Source organism: Notechis scutatus, chromosome Z (genome assembly GCF_049901735.1).
Source record: "Notechis scutatus isolate UNSWTSFEM ecotype Mainland chromosome Z, rNotScu1.2, whole genome shotgun sequence".
NCBI lineage: Eukaryota > Metazoa > Chordata > Lepidosauria > Squamata > Elapidae > Notechis > Notechis scutatus.
The window spans coordinates 120,267,874-120,282,859 of NC_142025.1; the positions used below are offsets into that span (position 1 = coordinate 120,267,874).

General features: G+C 50.0%; 2 protein-coding genes across 2 annotated transcripts in view; one reads left to right on the forward strand and one right to left on the reverse strand.

Annotated features, from left to right (window-relative positions):
- Positions 1-1,156: 1,156 nt before the first annotated feature.
- Positions 1,157-2,551, reverse strand: LOC113427010 (solute carrier family 35 member G3). The gene has a single exon (XM_026689475.2). The coding sequence runs from the start codon at positions 2,475-2,477 to the stop codon at positions 1,329-1,331; it is 1,149 nt and encodes a 382-aa protein (XP_026545260.1). The 5' UTR covers positions 2,478-2,551; the 3' UTR covers positions 1,157-1,328.
- Positions 2,552-8,248: 5,697 nt separating this feature from the next.
- Positions 8,249-14,986, forward strand: part of ZBTB4 (zinc finger and BTB domain containing 4) — a 29,768-nt gene continuing 23,030 nt past the window's right edge. Inside the window, 1 exon segment of the mRNA XM_087946567.1 lies at positions 8,249-8,378. Within this exon segment, the coding sequence (XP_087802693.1) occupies positions 8,313-8,378 (66 nt within the window). The 5' untranslated portion in view covers positions 8,249-8,312.

The window sequence follows — 14,986 nt, forward strand, 5'->3', positions numbered from 1 at the left end:
ACAAGCTGTCTTTTTAGCTGTGTGTACAGAAACAATCATAAATTCTCCAGTTTCTCAAATTTGATTTACTTTGGATTTGGGGGGGAGGGCAGGTTGAGGGGAAGCTCAACAATCAGGATTTGTGTTCCTTCCTGCATCCCATTGTGGAGCAGCGTTTCTCAAATCCTGGCCCCTTTAAGATGAGTGGACTTCAACTCCCAGAAATCCCCAGCCAGTGTGGAATTCTGGGAGTTGAAGTCTGCCCATCTTAAAGGGGCCAGCATGGGAAAAAAACACCCCGCAGACCGGATCTGAGGCCCAAACTTCTCCATCAAAATCGTTTTTTGGAAATCAACGCATCAGATGGAGACCAAGGGGCCCCCCCAGACCCCCATGTCCTCTTCCTCAATATACCCCAAACAGACCACAAATGCTAATTTGTGTGGGGACTGTCTCGTTCCTGGCTTCTCAGCACAGACCGAAAACACCGATGCTCTCTTCCACTCCACAGGTCAGCGGGTCTCGGAGTAACCATGCCGTCCGGATGTCCGGCAGCCTTGCCTTGGGCAGTGCTGCTTGCCAGGGACACCTCGGCAGATGGCGGCTTTGTGGCGCAGCTGAGATTTTCAGGAAACCAACAATGTCCTCATCTTGCATGGATCCGTTGGCTGGTTAGCCACCTCTGTTCTTCCACCAACTGCCACCAAGATTTTGGTTTGAAAAATTTGGCTACTGTTGCCCGCTGTTCTGTCGGATGGGACCTCCTGGCTGCCCCAGGGCCTCTGCCGCTCTTCTTCCTGGCCTCCCCATCTTGGTGGGGGGCCCGCTTGAACCCACTGCCTCCTTAATTGACTGGATCCCTCTCTGCTGTCCAATCTGCTGGTTGTTGCCCACTTCTACTGGATCCCTCTGATGTACAACCCGCTGGTTGGTGCCCGCTTTGGCCAACTGCCCCTTTAATCTACTAGATCCCTCCATGCTGTCCAATCTGCTGATGGGTGTCTACTTTTATCGACCGCCTCTTTAATCTACTGGATCCCTCTCTGATGTACAAACTGCCAGTGCGCACTTTGACACACAGCCTGGACAATCTACTCGATCCCTCTCTGCTGTACAATCTACCGGTTGGTGCCCACTTTGACCAACTGCCTCTTTAATCTACTGGAACCCTCTCTGATGTCCAATCTGCCAGTTGGTGCCCGCTTGGACCAACTGCCTGCTGGGTCTACTGGATCCTTCTGCTGTAACAGTTGGTGCCTACTTTGACCAACTGGCTCGCTGATCTACTCGCACTCTCCCTGCTGTTCAATCTGCTGGTTGGCGCCCACCGCTTTCACCCACCGCCTCCTTTAATCCACGCGATCCCTCTGTGCCGTGGAATACGGCGGTTGGTGCCTGCTTCGACCCGGGGCCTCCTTGGTGTGCTTGCCCTCCTGCTGCGGCACGATCGGTCCCTCCTCTTCGTCGGCTGGGTGGCAGCTGATGTTCTGGGCAGTGATGATAGCGATGCTGCCCAAGATGACGCCGGCCCCCATGATGTCGAAGGGCGTGACGGCCTCCCGTAGCACGTAGTACTGGACGGCCAGGGTGACGACCACTTCGGAGTGCAAGACGGCGCACACCAGCGCCGGGTGTGCCTTCGTCACGGCGTAGCTGGCGCACAAGAAGGAGAACAAAGCCAGGATGCTGATGGACACCACGTAAATCCAAGTGTACAAATCCAGCACCAGCACCGGCTCCTGGAAGAGGAACATCAGCGGGGAGCAAACCAGGCTGCCCACCACACCGAAGAGGAACGCCACGGTCATCAGCTTCGCTGGGAAGTCCAGCCTCCGGAAAATGATCAGCCCCAAGGCCAACGCCATGCCTCCTGAGCAGGCCAAGACGTAGCCGAAGGTGTTGTAGATCTGGGTGCTCTTGTCCAAACTCAACAGGTCCGGCACCACCATGATGATCAAGCCCAGCGTACTGCCCACCAGCCCGAACCAGTCGTAGCCGGTCAGCTGACTGTTCTCGATACAGAAGGCCAGCAGGACGGAGGAGATGGTGGAGGAACCCTTGCGCACAGTGGCGGCGTTGCCACTGGGCACCATCATGAAGGAGCTGTAGGCACAGCCAATGGAGATGACGTTAACCGAGGCATGGAGCAGGGTGCGCCAACGCACCTCTGGCGGCCCGAAACATGGCACCTTCCTGTAGCGCAGGTAGCCGGTGAATAGCAGGTGGAGACAGCAACGGAAGTACAGGATCTCCAGGGACGGCATCCCCGACGCTTCATTGACAATGCGGGTGAAGGGGGCCACAAAGCCGGCCGGCACGCCGCCCCCCAAGAGGGCCACCAGCAGCCCTTTCATGCTCTCGGAAAGGCGGTAACGATGCCAGGCAGGACGGCGAGGAGGCGGGCCAGGGGAGCAGGGTGGCGGGGAGAAGCGCAAGAGGTCGGACACAGTCCAAGTGCCTTTTCCGGAGGGTCCTGGGTCCAAAGCCACAGGGGGCATCTCGGGGAGTGACAGGCCCCAGGGCCCTTCCAGAACATGGATCCCAGCCTGCAGGAGAAAGAAGAAGACAGGGTGTCAGGATTCCAGCAATTGCCCTAATTAAGTCATGATTCTCGAGCCAAACTTTAAAAAACTTCAAAAGATTTATTAGGAGCGAACACGCCGGCATTAACCTACAGCATATGAAGCCAACTCTGGCATACGTAATTTACAGTCCCCTGTGACCCTGTTCCCCCCCTCCCCCCTGCTGGGTGTCTCATAAACCAGACTCTCCAATTGAGCCAGTTTACGGGCTGGGTGTCATTACTCACGTTCTCCAATTACGGACTGAGTGTCATCCATCACGTTCTCCAATTCAATATATTCCCGGGCAAAAGCTCTGGTATTTTAATTATACTCTTTTAAAGATAAAGGGTTGGAATGTGCTTCCGCTTTCCAACTGCTGCCCTGCTCTTCCCGATTTCCTTTCTTACTCCCCCTTTTTAATGGCAACTACTAAAACAAGCCTAGGAATGTTTTATGAGTTGACACACTGGAGGTTTTGAAGACAAGATTGGACACAATTGTCAGAAATATATAGGGTTTCTTGTTTGAGCAAGGGTTGGGCTAGAAGACCTCCGAGGTTCCTTACAACGCTTATTCTAAACAGCAGGTGAGTTGGTTAAAAAAAAAACATAATTGAACCAGTCCCTGGGGGATGGAAGTTCTTTTTGTATGCGTTACATTGGCCTTTTTGACTTTCTCCGCTTACGACCGTTGCAACATCCCCACGGTTCACGGGATCAAAATTCGGGTGACTGCCAACTGACTCGTATTTATGACAGTCGCAGAGTCCCGGGCGGGGTGGTGGTGGTCGTGTAATCCCCTTTATTGACCTTCTGACCCAACAAAGACAACGGGGAAGCCAGATTCACTTAATGACCGTATTACTACGTGATTCTGCAGTGATTCCCTTTAACAACTGGGGCAAGAAAGTTTGTCAAATGGGGCACTTGGGAATAATAATGATAATTTTGATAATAATGATAATAATAATAATGATAATTTTGGGTTGTGTTGTGGTCATAAGTTGAGGACCACCAATAGGCCTGGAAAGCAGCTGTCAAAGACATTTTTGTTTCTAGTTAATAACATTTTTAATCAGTTATATTTTCTAGTCAATGCCATTTTTCTAATCAATGCCATTTTCTAGTCAATGCCATTTTTAATCAATTACATTTTCTAGTCAATACCATTTTTCTAATCAATGACATTTTCTAGCCAATGCCATTTTTCTAATCAATTACATTTTCTAGTCAATACCATTTTTCTAATCAATGACATTTTCTAGCCAATGCCATTTTTAATCAATTACATTTTCTAGTCAATACCATTTTTCTAATCAATGACATTTTCTAGCCAATGCCATTTTTCTAATCAATTACATTTTCTAGTCAATACCATTTTTCTAATCAATTACATTTTCTTGTTAATACCATTTTTCAAATCAATTACACTTTCTAGTCAATGACATTTTTCTAATCAATGCCATTTTCTAGTCAATGACATTTTTCTAATCAATGACATTTTCTAGTCAATGACATTTTTAATGACATGTCTAGTCAATTACATTTTTCTAATTAATGCCATTTTCGTCAATGCCATTTTTAATCAATTACATTTTCTAGTCAATGCCATTTTTCTAATCAATTACATCTTCTAGTCAGTGACATTTTTCTAATCAATGACATTTTCTAGTCAATGACATTTTTCTGATCAATGACATTTTCTATGCCATTTTTAATGACATGTCTAGTCAATGCCATTTTTCTAATCAATGCCATTATCCAGTCAATGACATTTTTCTAATCAATGCCATTTTCTAGTCAATGCCATTTTTAATCAATTACACTTTCTAGTCAATGCCATTTTTCTAATCAATTGCTTCTAGTCAATGACATTTTTCTAATCAATGACATTTTCTAGTCAATGCCATTTCTAATCAATGACATTTTCTATTCAATGTCATATTCTAATCAATGACATTTTCTAGTCAATGACATTTTTCTAATCAATTACATCTTCTAGTCAATGACATTTTTCTAATCAATGCCATTTTCTAGTCAATGACATTTTCTAGTCAATGCCATTTTTAATGCCATTTTTCTAATCAATGCCATTTTCTAGTAAATGCCATTTCTAATTAATGCCATCTTCGTCAATGCCATTTTTAATCAATGCCATTTTCTAGTCAATGCCATTTTTAATGACATGTCTAGTCAATGACATTTTTCTAATCAATGACATTTTCTAGTCAATGATCAATGTCATTTTCTAGTCATATCCACTTTTAATGACATCTAGTTAATGCCATTTTTCTAATCAATGACATTTTCTAGTCAATGCCATTTTTAATCAATTACACTTTCTAGTCAATGCCATTTTTCTAATCAATTACTTCTAGTCAATGACATTTTTCTAATCAATGCAATTTTCTAGTCAATGCCATTTCTAATTAATGCCATTTTCGTCAATGCCATTTTTAATCAATTACATTTTCAAGTCAATGCCATATTCTAATCAATGACATCTTCTAGTTACTGCCATTTTTCTAATCAATGACATTTTCTAGTCAATGACATTTTTCTGATCAATGACATTTTCTAGTCATTGCCATTTTTAATGACCTGTCTAGGCAATGCCATTTTTCTAATCAATGCCATTTTCTAGTCAATGCCATTTCTAATTAATGCCATTTTTGTCAATGCCATTTTTAATCAATTACATTTTCTAGTCAATTCCATTTTCTAATCAATGACATTTTCTAGTCAATGCCATTTTTAATCAATTACATTTTCTAGTCAATACCATTTTTCTAATCAATTACATTTTCTTGTTAATACCATTTTTCAAATCAATTACACTTTCTAGTCAATGACATTTTTCTAATCAATGCCATTTTCTAGTCAATGACATTTTTCTAATCAATTACATTTTCTAGTCAATACCATTTTTCTAATCAATTACATTTTCTTGTTAATACCATTTTTCAAATCAATTACACTTTCTAGTCAATGACATTTTTCTAATCAATGCCATTTTCTAGTCAATGACATTTTTCTAATCAATGACATTTTCTAGTCAGCCATTTTTAATGACATGTCTAGTCAATGACATTTTTCTAATTAATGACATTTTCGTCAATGCCATTTTAATCAATTACATTTTCTAGTCAATGCCATATTCTAATCAATGACATTTTCTAGTCAATGACATTTTTCTAATCAATTACATCTTCTAGTCAGTGACATTTTTCTAATCAATGACATTTTCTAGTCAATGACATTTTTCTGATCAATGACATTTTCTAGTCAATGCCATTTTTAATCAATGACATTTTCTATTCAATGCCATTTTTCTAATAAATTACACTTTCTAGTCAGTGACATTTTTCTAATGAATTACACTTTTAGAAGCTTGGCCTTCTTGTTCAAAGCCAACCAGGGTCCCTATCGGAGCGAGAAAGTTACCAGCTGACCAAGGCAGCGCATGGCTAGGATCCGATACAATCTGACATGGGGTGTCACTTTCCATCTTATCACCCTTTTCTTCCTGTGCCGCATTTTTTTTTCTCTTAAAATCGTTAGATAAACCAACATTCGTTGTGCATCTCGGCCTGGCTTTGGAAGTGTGGTTTCTTTTTTAATTTGTGTTAATTCAGATTTTAATAAGGGAGGAGGAAGATACGCAGCTTAAATGGCAGAGAAGGGGGATTTGCAGGGGGGATTCCAGGCTCAGGGACGGCAGCCCCCCCACAATGTGCCTCACACGCACGCACAAACACACCAGAGCAGATTCCGACGGCGCACACCCACCTCTCGCCTTGGCCTAGCAACCCCTCCTCGACCACCAAACGGGGGACAACCACTTCAATCCCACACTGGCCTGGTTTCCCCAGGGCCAGGAAAGCATTATGAGGTCACTGTACTTCTCTGTGACCTCAGACCTTCTAACAGAAGGGCAAGAGTTGGAAGGGTCTGCGGAGGTCTTCTAGTCCAACCCGCTGCTCAGAGCAGGAGACCCTTCTTTCCTCCTCCTCTTCTTCTTCCTCCTCCTCCTCCTCCTTCTCCAGATAGCAGTTGGAAGGGACCTCCAAGGTCTTCTAGTCCAACCCTCCCTCCCCCGCTCAAAGCAGGAGTCCCTACACCAAGGGTCGGCAACCTTAAACACTCAAAGAGCCACAAAGCGGCTGAACCAGAAGCCCCCTCCCCCCATTCAATTCTGGAGCCGACCAGACTCTATGGTGGTCTAACCCCCAACCATAGAGTCTCCTCCTAGCGCGGCATTTTTTCCCCCTCTGCCTGTCCTAACAGAAAGCCCTATCACAATTGTAGAGCCGACTGGCAACAGGGAGCCACAGCAGAGGAGATAAAGAGCCCCATGTGGCTCTAGAGCTGCAGGTTGCCGACTCCTGCCCTACACCATTCCTGACCAGTCCAATCTCTTCTCTGTTGGGAGCAGCCCCAACTTCTGGTGGCAGGCTGTTCCACAGGTTAATTGTTCTCAACTGTCCGGAAGTTTCTTCCTTCGCGGTGAGGTTGCTTTCCTTGGTCGGCTGCTGGGGGGTGGGGGGTGGGGTTTAGTCGGAGACCCCCAGGGTTGCTCCCACTGCCCAGTGGTGGCTTTGGCAGCTGGCAGAAAAGGGTGATGCCCCTTGCACGATGCTCAGTGCCCCCCCTCCATTTTCTAGAACCGAACCCCAACTTGGTTGCAAATTCAGCCCGGGACAGCCAACGGGGAGTCCCGCTCTGCCGGTGCCCCCCCGCATGCTACATGGGGAAGGGGATGCATCCCCCTGGCAGACCGTGGATGCATTCACACAGGCAGAACCGAGGCTTCCGGGCAAGACCCCAACCAACCCCCCCATTTGTGTGTGTTTATGTGTCTGTCCGATTGTCGCCTGGGCGGGGCACACATCCCTCGCCCCCATCCCTGTTGAAACCTGCCCTCCCTTCCCCTTCCCTCCGCCAGCAGCGGTTGTAAGGTTGTAAGCGGGACACTCTTTTCATGCTTGTGGGGGTCTTGCACAAATGAGACCCTGCCTCTACTTCTTCCCCCTCCTCCTCCACTTCCTCTATTTCCCTTCTTCCTCCTCTTCCCCTTTCATGTCCCTCTTCTTCCTCTTCTCCCTCCTTTCTCCTCTTCCTTTTTCTCTCTGCCCTCCTCTTCCTTTTCCTTTCTCCTCTTCCTCTCCTCTCCCTTCTCTTCCTCTTCCACTTCCTTCTCCTCTTCCTTTTGTCCTCTTCCTCTCTTTCCCCCTCCTCTTCCCCACTCCTGGTCTTTCTCCTTCTCATCTTCCTCCTCCTCTCTTCCCCTTCCCCTTCTCTTCCTCTTCCTCATCTTCCTCCTCCTCTCTTCCCCTTCCTCTTCCACTTCTCTTCCTCTTCCCCTTCCTCATCTTCCTCCTCCTCCTCTCTTCCCCTTCCTCTTCCCCTCCGCCTCTTCTCCCTCTCCATTTCCCCCCTCCTCTTCCTCTCTTCCCCTTCCTCCTCCTCTTCCTTTTGTCCTCTTCCTCTCTTCCCCTTCCTCCTCCTCTTCCCCACTCCTGGTCTTTCTCCTCGTCTTCCTCCTCCTCCTCCTCCATTTGCCCGTGCACGAGCCGCGCGTGCCAGGCAGCGGTCCGGCCCGGGTAGGTGGGATGGCGCGTGTGTTGGAGGGGCGGGGGAGGCGGAGGAGGGGGTTGCTGGGAAGGGGAGGGGGCTCTCCGGCTGGAGCGATGATGTCAGAGGGGGCGGCGGCGGCGAGACTGGCGAGCTTCGCCCGTGCCAAGCAGGCAGCGGCGGCGGAGGCAGCAGCATGCCCAGCGGGGCGAGCCGCCTCCATCTTGCGCTGTCCCCGGACGGCCGGCACGGAGGCAGCCAGGTAGGAGAGCCCCTGGCCCGGCCGGGACCCTCCCCTCATATTTCCCGGGACCCCGGCCGGTCATCGCAGCCCCAGCCCAGCCCGGCCGAGCGGCGGCGCCTCCTCCGCCGCCTGTCCAAGAAGCTGCGTAGTTGCTGGGGCGGCTTGGCGAAGTTAGGGCATCGTCCGGACCGGGCTGGGGGGCTTTAAGGGGTGGGGGCGCGGAGAGGCTGGGGGTTGAGATGGGGGGCAGGGGCTTTATGGGGGGGCAGAGGGAGGCTGGGGGCAATTGGGGTGGGGGCTTTATGGGGTGGGGGCAAAGGAGCGGTTTGGGGGCGACAGGGGTGGGTGGGAGGCTTTGGGGGCAAAGCAAAGGCTTGAGGCGATTGGGGTAGGGGCTTTATGGGGTGGGGGCAGAGGACAGGCTGGGAGGGGCCATTGGGGTGGGTGGGGCGCTTTATGGGGTTGGGGAGGGCCGGCTTGGAGAAGGCTGGTTCGGGCTGGCTGGCTGGGTCGGCCGGTTTGTTTGTTTTGGAGGGGCGCGAGGAGGAGGAGGAGGTGCGGGGGGCGCTCTGGAGGCATCGTGTCGAAATCGCAGCTGGAGATTTTCCGCTCCTTTGGCGAAGAGACTCCGCGGCCGGAAAGTCGATCCGGAAAGAGGGCAGCGATTTGGGGGCGGCGGATGGTGAGATCGGGAAGAGTTGCCCGCCAGTTTCTGCCTTCCTTCCTTCCTTCCGTCCCTTTCCTTCCTTCCCTTCCCTTTCTCCTTCTCTTTTCTTCCTCCTTCCCTTTCCTTCTTCCTTACTCCTTCCCTTTCCTTCCCCTTCTTTCCTTCCTATTTTCCTTCCCTCCTTTCCTTCCTTCTCCCTCCCTCCCTCTCCTCTCATTTCTTTTCCCTCTCCCTCCCTCCTTTTCCTTCCTACTTCCCTTCTCTTCCCTCTTTCCTTCCTCCTTCCCTTCCTTTTCCTCTTCCCTTTCCTCCTTCCTTCCCTCCTTTCCTTCCTTCTCCTCCCTCCCTCTCCTCTCATTTCTTTTCCCTCTCCCTCCCTCCTTTTCCTTCCTACTTCCCTTCTCTTCCCTCTTTCCTTCCTCCTTCCCTTCCTTTTCCTCTTCCCTTTCCTCCTTCCTTCCCTCCTTTCCTTCCTTCTCCCTCCCTCCCTCTCCTCTCATTTCTTTTCCCTCTCCCTCCCTCCTTTTCCTTCCTACTTCCCTTCTCTTCCCTCTTTCCTTCCTCCTTCCCTTCCTTTTCCTCTTCCCTTTCCTCCTTCCTTTCCTTCCTTCTCCCTCCCTCCCTCTCCCTCCCTCCTTTTCCTTCCTACTTCCCTTCTCTTCCCTTCCTTCTTCCTTCCTCCTTTCCTTCCCCTCTTTCCTTCCTATTTTCCTTCCTCCTTTCCTTCCTTCTCCTCCCTCCCTCTCCTCTCATTTCTTTTTCCTCTCCCTCCCTCCTTTTCCTTCCTACTTCCCTTCTCTTCCCTCTTTCCTTCCTCCTTCCCTTCCTTTTCCTCTTCCCCTTCCCTCCTTCCTTCCCTCCTTTCCTTCCTTCTCCCTCCCTCCCTCTCCTCTCATTTCTTTTCCCTCTCCCTCCCTCCTTTTCCTTCCTACTTCCCTTCTCTTCCCTCTTTACTTCCTCCTTCCCTTCCTTTTCCTCTTCCCTTTCCTCCTTCCTTCCTCCTTTCCTTCCTTCTCCCTCCCTCCTCTCCTCTCATTTCTTTTCCCTCTCCCTCCCTCCTTTTCCTTCCTACTTCCCTTCTCTTCCCTCTTTCCTTCCTCCTTCCCTTCCTTTTCCTCTTCCCTTCCTCCTTCCTTCCCTCCTTTCCTTCCTTCTCCCTTTCCTTCCTATTTTCCTCCCTCCCTCCCATTGTTTTCCTCTTCCAAACCACCCCAAGTTAAATCCTCCCGTCGATCTTGGGGGCACCATAATTCATAAATCATCATTCTCTTTCTCTCCCCCCGAAACATCCCGCACACCCTCAGAAGACCCCAAGTGCCCAGCCTCCTGCCCGCGTCAGCCTTCGACCTCCCCTGCCCCACTGGTGGATAGCCATTTAAGGCAGGTATGACTCACACGATCAGGTGAGGAGGGTGTAGGGGGAGGCTTTTCCAGCTGTGCCTGCTGGGCGGGAGTCCCCCTCCACACCCCCAGGCCTGCTGTGTGCCAAGGAGACAATTCGGAGGATGCCAGCGCTTCCCACAGGTGGAGGAGTTCCCAGGAAGCTCCCCTCGAAGGTGGCAAGGCTGGCAGATGCCTCCCCGCAGGCATTTGTCCCCCACCCCCTCCGTTGACCACTTGTGCAGTTTTCTTTCCTTTCCAGCCCCCCCCGTTGGTCATCCAGTTCAGCCAGTTCAGCCAGCCTCGGGGCGAGGAACCAAAATGGCTTGTGTGGTGGTGTTGTTGTTGTTGTTGTTTTTTTGCAACCAAATACAAACCAGGTTTGGGAAAACCGGTTTTGAACCCTCCCAGTTTTCGAAACCTGGAAGCTTACACACACACACACACACACACACACACAGGTTTGGTGTGGGATAGATTCCCCCCGCCCCCGCCGCCCCCAGCCCGGCCATTTTCCCCAGAACCATCCGTAACCCCCGCAGTGCTTGTTTTCACTGCAACCGGCCGGCCCTTCTCCTTCTCCTCCTCCTCCTCCTCCTCCTCCTCCTCTTTCCTTCCTTCTCCGCATTTTGCAGTTCCCTTTGGAGGCTTCCATTTTGCTGCGTTGCTCCAAATTTTCCTCCCAGAGAAAGGCACGGAAGGGAAGGCGGGGGGAGGCGCGGAAAAAATAAATAAATACATTTGATAGCCACACCTCCTCCTCCTCCTCCTCCTCTGGCTAATTTTTTCTTTTCCCCTGCATTTCCTGGCACTTTTGCATCTCCGGGGGTTTTTGGCAGCCACGGTGCGCAACTAACAACAACATCACCGGGCCTTAAATGTCTATTTTGTTTCAATATTCCCAAGCCCCTTTTCCCTTCCTTTCCTTTTTTTTTCTTCTTTTCTTTTTTTTCCTTTTCTTTTTCCTTTCTTTCCTTTTTTCTTTTTCCCTTCCTTTCCTTTTCTTTTTTCTTTCTTTCCTTTTTCCTTTTCTTTCCTTTTTCCCCTTTTTCCTTCTTTTTTCTTTCTTTCCTTTTCCCTTTCCTTTCCTTTCTTTTTTTCTATTTTTTTCTTCCTTTTCTTTTTCTTTCTTTCCTTTTCCCTTTCCTTTCCTTTCTTTTTTTTCTATTTTTTTCTTCCTTTTCTTTTTCTTCCTTTTCTTTCCTTTTTCTTTTTCTTCTCTTCTTTTCTTTTTCTTTTTCTTCCTTTTCTTTTCCTTTTTCCTTTTTTCTTCTCTTCTTTTCTTTTTCTTTTTCTTCCTTTTCTTTTCCTTTTTCCTTTTCCTTTTTCCTTTTTTCTTTCTTTCTTCCTTTTCTTTTTCTTTTCTTTCTTACTTCCTTTTCTTCCTTTCCTTTTCCTTTCTTTTGCCCCTTTCTTCCCTTCCCTCGTTTTTCCTTGCTGTCTTTCCGCACATCCGCCCTGTTAATTTGCAAGCCCTTACACAAACACCCAAGCACACCCATCACGGGAGGGGGCAGTTGGAAACGCAGGACCGGAGGGCGCTTGGTGTGGAGCTGTCAAGCCACAACGGCAGCTAAAGCTGTTGTTTTCCCCTTCTTGGAGCGCGCGTGTTTTCCGTTTTCTCTAAACGTGGCTGGCGGGGAGGGAGAAATGTGTTTAGTTGCATAACTTGGATAACTACCAGTAGCTGTGAGTACAGGTAACCCTCGACTTACACAACCACAACTGAGTCTGCAAAGGTCACTTGCCTGGGGGGGAAAACAGCTGTAAGTCCCTTTTATCAGCCCCGTTGTAACTTGGAACGGTCCCTAAATCTTCCCGTTGCCTCCTTTTTTTTTCTTCCTTCTCTTTCTTTCCTCCCTTCCTTCCTGTCTCCCTTCCTTCCTTCCTGTCTCCCTCCCTTCTTGTCTCCCTTCCTTCTTTCCTCCCTCCCTTCCTGTCTCCCTCCCTTCTTCTCACCTCCCTCCCTCCCTCCCTTCCTTCCTGTCTCCTTCCTTCTTTTCTCCCTCCTTCCTGTCTCCCTCCCTTCTTCTCACCTCCCTCCCTCCCTTCCTTCCTTCCTGTCTCCCTCCCTTCTTGTCTCCCTTCCTTCTTTCCTCCCTCCCTTCCTGTCTCCCTCCCTTCTTCTCACCTCCTTCCTTCCTTCCTCCCTCCCTCCCTTCTTCTTTCCCTTCCTTCTTTCCTCCCCCTCCTTTCCCCCTCCTTCTTTCCCTCCCTCGTCTCCTTTCCTTCCTTCCTCCCTCCCTCCCTTCTTGTCTCCCTTCCTTCTTTCCTCCCTCCCTTCCTGTCTCCCTCCCTTCTTCTCACCTCCCTTCCTTTCTTCCTTCCTCCCTTCTTCTTTCCCTTCCTTCTTTCCTCCCTCCCTTCCTTTCCCCTCCCTTCTTTCCCTCCCCTCGTCTCCTTTCCTTCTTTCCTCCCTCCCTCCCTCCCCTCTCCCCTCCCCTCCCCTCAATCCCTCCCTCCCTGTTGTGCTCCTGGTGTCTCTTGAGAATTGCACAGCAATCCTCAACTTACAACCCCAACCAAGCCCAGCATTTCCATCGTTAAGCGAGAGATGGGTTCATTGAGTTTTGTCTTGTTTTACAACCTTTCTTCCCGATCACGGGAATGCTGCGAAGGTCGTAAGTGTGCACAAAGCGGGTCGGAAGTCCCTTTTTCAGCGCTGTTGTAACTTCGTACGGTCACTAAACGAAACATCGTACGTCTAGGATGACCTGCGCAGGCAAATCCACAACTTATGGCCACAACTGAGCCCAGCCTTTCCGTTGTTAAGCGAGACATGGGTTCAGTGAGTTTTGCCCCCCCGTTTTACTAACTTTTTTTCCCACCATTGTTAAATGAATCACTGCGGTTTTTAAGTTAGTAAGATGGTTTGTCGTCATTAAGTGAAACCGATAGCTGGGTGGTTAAGATATTAACTCGGGTTGTTAAGCAAATCTCGTTCCCCTGTCCACTTTCCTCGTCGGAAGATCGCAAAATCAGATCGTGTGACAACGCCTCCCCCCTGTGGGGACACCGCGACCGTCGTAAATACGAGTCCGTTTGCCGAGTGTCCAAATTCTCATCCCCTGACCCACCGGGGGGAGAGATTGCGAAAGTCGTAAGTGTGAAAAACGGTCCGAAGACACTTTTTCCCCCACAGCTCCGTTGTAACTTCGAACGGTCGCTCAACGGAACCAACGTAAGTTGAGGGTTTACCTGTACAGGTGTCATTGTGTGCCGATTCGGAGACTTGGCAATCTGGTGATATTTTTAAATAAAGGCGTCGGGAGTGGTGAATTTTTTTGGGGGGGGCAGTGTCTGGATTTGGTACGCCAAGGTGCGAGATTCATAGGTGTGTTGTCTTAAGGTGTGGGGAATTGTGGCAGGCAGAGACAATTGTGTGTCCTCCCCTAGATGCACGGTGGCTCAGTGGCTCAGACGCTGGGCTTGTCGATCAGAAAGGTCGGCAGTTCGGCGGTTCGAATCCTAGCGCCCGTGACGGAGTGAGCTCCCGTTCCTTGTCCTGGCTTCTGCTAACCGAGTCGTTCTCGAAAGCGCGCAAAAAAAAAAAAGGGGAAGGTAGAAAAATGGGGACCCCTTTGGTGGGAAGGGAACAACGTTCCGTGCGCCTTCTTTGGCGTTTAGTCCTGCCGGCCACAGGACCGCGGAGACGTCTTCGGACAGCGCTGGCTCTTCTTCAGGTTTGTAACAGAGACGTGAGCAGCGCCCCTAGAGCCGGAAACGACTGGCACGGATACGCGAGGATTTACCTTGACCTTGTACCTTAAGGTGCGTATAGCTTCCCTACAGATTCAGGCCTGTTTTAATAGCAAGCGTGGCACCGGCCGTTTTGCACAAGCACCGGAGGAAGACTTTCTCGTGTGCACACTCGTGCGTGTCTCAGGTTTGCACAACTGCCTTAAAGTTCAGGGGGTGGAGAGTTTGCAACAGGGGTGTTCATCTCTCTCCCTCTTTCCCCCTCCCTCCCCTCTCTCTCCCTCTCTCTCCCTCTCTCCCTCCCTCTCCCTCTCTCTCCCTTTCCTTCCTCTCTCCCTCCCTCTCTCTCCTTCTCCCCTCTCCCTCCCTCCCTCTCCCTCCCTCTCCCTCCTCTCTCCCCCCTCTCTCTCTCCCTTTGCCCTCCCCTTCCCTCTCTCCCTTTCTCCCTCTCTCCCCTCCCTCTCTCTCTCCCTCCTTTCCCCCTCTCCCTCTCCCTCCCTCCCTCCCTCTCCCTCCCTCCCTCTCCCCCCTCCCCTCTCTCTCCCTTTGCCCCTCTCCCTCTCCCTCCCTCTCCCCCTCCTCCCTCTCCCTCCCTCTCTCCCTTCCCCCCTCTCCCTCCCTCCCTTCCCCTCTCCTCTCTCCCCTCACCTCTCTCTCCCTTTGCCCCTCCTCTCTCCCTTTCCCCCTCCCTCTCTCCCTTTGCCCCCTCCTCTCCCTCCCTCTCTCCCTTCCCCCTCTCCTCTCCCTCCCTCCCTCCCTTTCCCCCCTCTCCCTCTCTCCCGTTTTACGATGCTTCTCACCACTTTTGTTCAGTGAATCACTGGCGATTGTGAAATTAGGTTGTGAAGCGAAATCCGGCTTGCTTGTCAGAGGGACGCTG

Bases quoted from the DNA above. Each gene is read 5' to 3' on its own strand.
- LOC113427010 (XM_026689475.2), bottom strand. From the start codon at position 2,477: ATGCCCCCTGTGGCTTTGGACCCAGGACCCTCCGGAAAAGGCACTTGG.